Consider the following 5,999-nt stretch of genomic DNA (forward strand, 5'->3'; position numbering starts at 1 on the left):
ATACAGACAATTAGCATTCTTCAGAATGAGTGCAGCAATGGCATTCTACAAAATCTTTAAAGGTGAAAAAAGAGAATTACAACTCTAAATCACTCATAAAAGCTTTCCTTACTTTTTTTTCCTCACATACCTCTGTATGGAGTGCTCTTTGGGGGAACGGTCTGGCACAGTAACTGGAGGAGGAGGAAGGGGGGGGGGGTGGACAGTTTTTGGACTCTGGAGGATGGAGGGAGACCTTTGTTCTGCATACATTTTAAACTTGTTACCTCTTTTAAATAATAATGTATCCTTAGTCCTCCAATAAATCAATTATACACACAGGTTTATCTTGACTTGATGACTTGTATTTATTAACAAGATGTAGGTTGCAGCTATGAGGAGAGATTAGCTGAACTTAATCTATTCTCCTTTGATAAGAGACGTTAAAGGGGGGATATAATCACCCTGTATAAATATATAAATGGTCCGTATAGAGAACTCTCCTCCCAATTATTCACTTTGAGATCATTACAAAGAACAAGGGGTCATTTGTCTCTGGGGAAAAAGAAGTTTAATCTCCAGATAAGGAAGGGATTCTTCACTGTAAGGTCTGTGAAAATGTGGAATCGACTCCCTTATGAAGTAGTTTCAGCAACTACAATAGATTGCTTTAGGAAAAAGCTAGATGTTTTTCTAGAAGTACAGAATATAACCAGAGACTGTTGATCCAGGGAACATCCGATTGCCTCATGGAATCAGGCAAGGTTCTTTTCCCTTATTGAAGCAAATAGTACCAGGGTTTTTTTGCCTTCCTCTGGACCAACTATGTCCAAAAGGGTTTTATATCTTTGATATGTTTATTTTCCTAGTGATTGGGCTTAGTGGAGTTATGTCTTTTTTCAACCTAACCTACTAAACTGTAACTATTTTAATTTTGTAAACACCCAAATAATACATACAGGCTAGTATTTAATAAGCAAAATTAAGTTAAGCAACAACAGAACATCTGTTAATTTCTAAGAGTGCTTGACCCTGCTTGTGAGCTTGTCAATAAATTTGGTTTAATGTTGTGTTTGGCAACCAGGACCTCCTTCCATCACCATGAAACTGAGCTGGAAAGCTAATTGGCAACCTGTCTGGACAGCAAGTGGAAGTGTGCTTGTATACAATAGGGCTAAGATCAGGCAGCACAGCACAATTAGAGCAAAACTATTACGCTACTACAAATGAACAGAGGAGTTTTGTAGAACAGTGGCAGCAAATCAACATGAGTGAAGTATGTTAAAAGAAAACCACAGCTTATTAAGCAAAGTCAGACTATTAAAAAAAAAACAATAATGAAGATTACAAAAAGTCACATCAAAGCATACCATACAAGCAAACTTACTTAATTACCCCCCCCCCCCCTGAAAATACATATGTATTTTTATACATTTAAATCTATTTTGACATACACACGCAAGTGAAATCACTAAATGTTCCTTGATACATGTATTATACCATCTTTGGCAACAATCTTTTATTCAAATATTTGATTTCTCCAAAGCCAAACTATAATGTATTTTGAATCAGATCCAAAATGCTTTTGAACATTTTTTTTTACATTCATACTATTGTGTGATGACATGACATATTATATTTTTATATATATATATATATATATATATATATATATTATATATTAGATTGATTTGAAATAGTTTGCAGTGTTGCAAGCAGTCCAAAAATACATATGAAAACAACCATTGCAGCCAATCTAACTATAAATGAAGCGAGACTGTAGGTGCACACAGAACAGGGACCAGGTCTGCGCTAACTGATTGCTATGACATCACCATTGACTAGTCTTAACAGACCCACCTCAATTGCGCAGCTGAAATTAATCACGTTAGTTGGCGAATTCTCTACCCCACTGCTCATTTATCAATGCTGTAAGCTGGCAGGTAAGGGCACTAGCATTCGGCCTCAGCTTGCTGTAATGCGTCGTGTCAAGTTGAGCGGAGCTTATGTGCATTCGCGTGATAAATCAGCTCCTATGTGTTTGTGAAATCTAAATGTACGCAAGCAAGCACAGAGCACAATGAATAACACAATAAATTATTTTAAAAAAAGAAAAAAATTGTTGAAATTTTGTCATCAGGTAAGTTCCCAAAGTGTCCAGTTATTGTGGGCAAACTACAAGTAAAAGTGCAAAGAAGGTTTGATAACTCTACGATAGTATGAAACAGTTGCAATGTAGAATGAAGTTGATAGAATAGATGGGTAAGGGTAAAGTTAATCAACTTTACACATTTACACATTTTAGACTGCTTTCTCCTTTGTCAGTAGTGGATGTCAGCAGCGTCATTCCTTAACAGCTGGAAACAGTACTATGAACGGCTTACAAAGGCTTACCTGCACACGTGCAATAATTGTCGTTGGAAAGGATCTTTTACAATGTTCTATAGAGAGGTAGAATGATGGAGTGGCACCCGGCTGCACTCTCTACCCTTCACTTGTATTACGATCGTTCGTCCTTCGTCTGTGGATCCGCCAGGACGGTCGTTCGGACAAAGGACGATGAACACTTTACACAAGCCAGATTCTCATCTGATATCGTCCCTGAGCTGATTATTGGATCAGAACCATTGAATGTGTGTACGTAGCCAAAGAAACCAGTATTTTTCACATTTTTTGTTTATTTTAATATAAATAAGATATTTTCAAAAACAAATTAGTATTTTTTTTTAACCCAGAGAACAAAAATGCTTTCAAAAACATATTAACAAAACACCTGTTGGAATTTCACACAGGCATTTTTATTCTACAAATGCATTTCACCAGACGCTGATAGCTTGATCCATCGCATGCGATTAGAAAATAATATGTAACACTTTAATTTGGGAAACCTCATGGTGTGCTATTCGTGTCTATTCTTTGATGATAAATAAAAGAAAAAAAATGAGCCACTTTATTTATCTAGATGTTTAGCAATCAGGAAACCAGTTAGTAAGGCTTTTGACTTTCTTATTGCTGACTTCACATCCTTATTCCTCAAGGTGTAAATAAAAGGATTTAATAATGGAGTCAGGACAGTGTATATCAAAGCTAGAAATTTGTCCATTTGGCTTCCAACTGGTGTGATGTATACAATTATGGCTGTACCATAGTATAGACTGGCTACAGTAAGATGAGAGGAGCAGGTGGAGAAAGCTTTTTTCTTTCCAGCAGAACTCTTTATTTTTAAGATAGTCTTAATAATGTGAATGTAGAAACCAATGATGATAATGAATGGAATGACTACAGCTAAAACAGCTGCTACTAAAAAAGCCACTTTGCTCTCAAAAGGATCAGAACAAGCCAAATCTTGAAGTGGTGATGCATCACATACAAAACTGTTGATGTGGTTTGGACCACAGTAATTTAGGCGAGCAGTGAAAAATGTAGTCATTAAAGAAATAGCAAATGCAATAAGCCATGGTGCACCAGCTAGTTTAAAACAAACATCCTTAGTGATAATGGATAAGTAGTGCAAGGGATTGTTAATAGCTAAGTCTCGATCAAAGGCCATCACTGCCAGGAGGTAGCATTCAGTTATCCCTAATCCATTAAAGAAATATAATTGTGTGAAACATCCTATAAAAGATATACTTTTATTTCCTGAAATTAAGTTATCAAGAAGCTTAGGTATAGTTACTGTTACAAACATAATTTCAAGGACTGCAAAAGTACCTATAAAGGTATACATTGGGGTATGAAGCATGGGATCAATTATAGTAAAAAATAAAATAGAGATATTTCCAGTGACACAGATCATGTATGACAGCAAAATAATGACAAACAGTAACATCTGTAATTGTGCTAAATCTGAAAAAGCCACTAGAATGAATTCCTTCACCATGGTCTTATTGTTGTCATCAGTTACGTAAGACAATAGTCTCTAAAATGGAAACAAAGCTGCTATTAACAAAAAAAGAAGAATGAATACATACATATACATACAGCTACAAAGCTAACTGTGAAAAAAACAATTAATGTCCTGAAATGCTCACTGCAGGTTTACTGTGGTGTATACCTTAGCATTTTGTCAGGACTGTGTTTCTAGAAGTATGGAAGGTATATTTTGGCTTTTTTTATTCACTGTGTTGCATCAATGAATAGCTTGTGCACTTCACCATCACCAGTTCATAGAACTAAGCTTTGCAGCTATACATGATTTATATATCACAACATTACAACTTCAAAGTCACCTATTAACAGCTGTAGCATATTTTACTCTACTTACCAGAGACTTATTGTCCATAATCCAAACAATTTTAATTTGAGTATAATATGAGAAATAAAAAAAATCAGTATTGAAGTTATTTGTTCCTCTCCTGTAAAGCATGTAGAGCATAGAATGCCCAAGTTTCAACGTTTGATGAGCATCAATTTATAAAGAAAGTGTAAATACTGGGTGGATCTGGAGAATTGCAGCAGAGGGGGAAATTCCCATTTGAAAAACTCTGTTGAATATATTTAATGATACATGTGAGAATAGAAATGTACCCACCGGTGCTATATATATAGCTGTTCTGTCATTGACTTTGTACTTTATTTTTAAAGATAAGTGCACTTTTAAAGGAAAGATATTCTTTGCCCATATATACTTAAAAAAGGTAAATATCACTACAACATCTGGCATCTTTATATGAGACGCATGGTATATATCTAAATTGATGTAATCAATATGACACATGTTTTTCTTTATTTGATGCATGGTGTACCTATTATTTGTTGTGGTTTGGCTTCTCCCACCTTTTTATTCATATATATATTTATTATTTTTTTGGGCAGACTTTGCATGCAAAGAAACACCAGCTGTACCTTTATAGGATAAGGTCATTATGCAGAACATTCTGACAATTCTTGGAAAGGCTACATATCAAAAAAAATGTTAACTTCTCTGTAGGTCCATATTTACTTTCTTTATCCATATATGAAATATAGAGAAATTGGAGCCAATATCAAAGTAGAATGTAAGCCCTTTCTTGAGCCCTCATTGTATAGACTAATCATAGCAAGCTTTGTCTGGATCTGAAATTAAGCTAAAATCAATTTATGTGGGATGAGTTTAGGCTCAATTATTTTTGTAAGCAACAACTGAGCTCTTTGCATCCCCAAGGTGGGCCCTGTTGAAAATAAGGGATTTGTGTGCCTTCCTCTCCTCGTTCCAACCAATCGGCTGTCAACCCACACATCCTCAGCTTCCCATCACATAATTTTAAAGTATAGTTTATATTTGTAAAAAAATGAGGTCCATACAGTGTTTCACAAGTCATTTTCTTGCAACTGCAAGAGATAAAGCTTGGAGCTAATAAGGCAGGATTTACAATAAACAAAGAGAACCTCTAATTCTTACTTTTTTATTAGATTTTCACATGATTTTATGTATCCAATGCATTGGTGTAAAGGTACAAAAACTTGCAATACATGATGCAGGGATTCGGAGCTGCAGGGAAACAAAAAATATCTATCACAGGAAGCCCTACCCCGAAAATCTATGAATGATATAATCTATATTCATACAAATTGGGTATGTGTCAATTTAACAAAAATAGAGTTTTAGCACTGTGTTTAATAGATCAAGGTTCTAGGTCTGATAGATGAGGCATACAATGTGTGGAGGCAGAAAGGCTTACAGGGATCTTCCTAATATTAGGTCTTATAGCAAAGACAGAGGGCCTTGAGGGTATCCACCTAAAACGTTGCTTAGATATTATAGCAGAGACAGATAGCCTTGAAAGATTGTTCTGAAAAAAGAGCTTTATTTCCTTTTAACTTTTTTTTTTGAAGAGGGTTAGAGAAGGAGATGGTTTAGGTTTAACCGTGCTGGGTCATCTATTTCATTACATCTTTAGTTTGCTGCTGTTGTAAAAGATGGTCAGCATCACAATTAAAAAATGTGAGTCAAGTCTGTAATTTTGCAGTCTGTGAACCATTGCAGTTTGGATGTGCTGAAGGTATATGAAGAGCCAATTCTATTCATCCCCCTACCAGCC

The 5,999-nt window shown here is 35.4% G+C and overlaps 1 protein-coding gene across 1 annotated transcript; it reads right to left on the reverse strand.

Annotated features, from left to right (window-relative positions):
- Positions 1-2,929: 2,929 nt before the first annotated feature.
- Positions 2,930-4,261, reverse strand: LOC140341745 (olfactory receptor 2AP1-like). The gene is made up of 2 exons (XM_072427619.1): positions 4,244-4,261; positions 2,930-3,898 (listed from the first exon to the last, which is right to left on the reverse strand). Exons 1-2 carry the CDS (start codon positions 4,259-4,261, stop codon positions 2,930-2,932), a joined length of 987 nt encoding a protein of 328 aa, XP_072283720.1.
- Positions 4,262-5,999: the final 1,738 nt, after the last annotated feature.

The sequence above is a fragment of the Pyxicephalus adspersus genome, chromosome 12 (genome assembly GCF_032062135.1).
Source record: "Pyxicephalus adspersus chromosome 12, UCB_Pads_2.0, whole genome shotgun sequence".
NCBI lineage: Eukaryota > Metazoa > Chordata > Amphibia > Anura > Pyxicephalidae > Pyxicephalus > Pyxicephalus adspersus.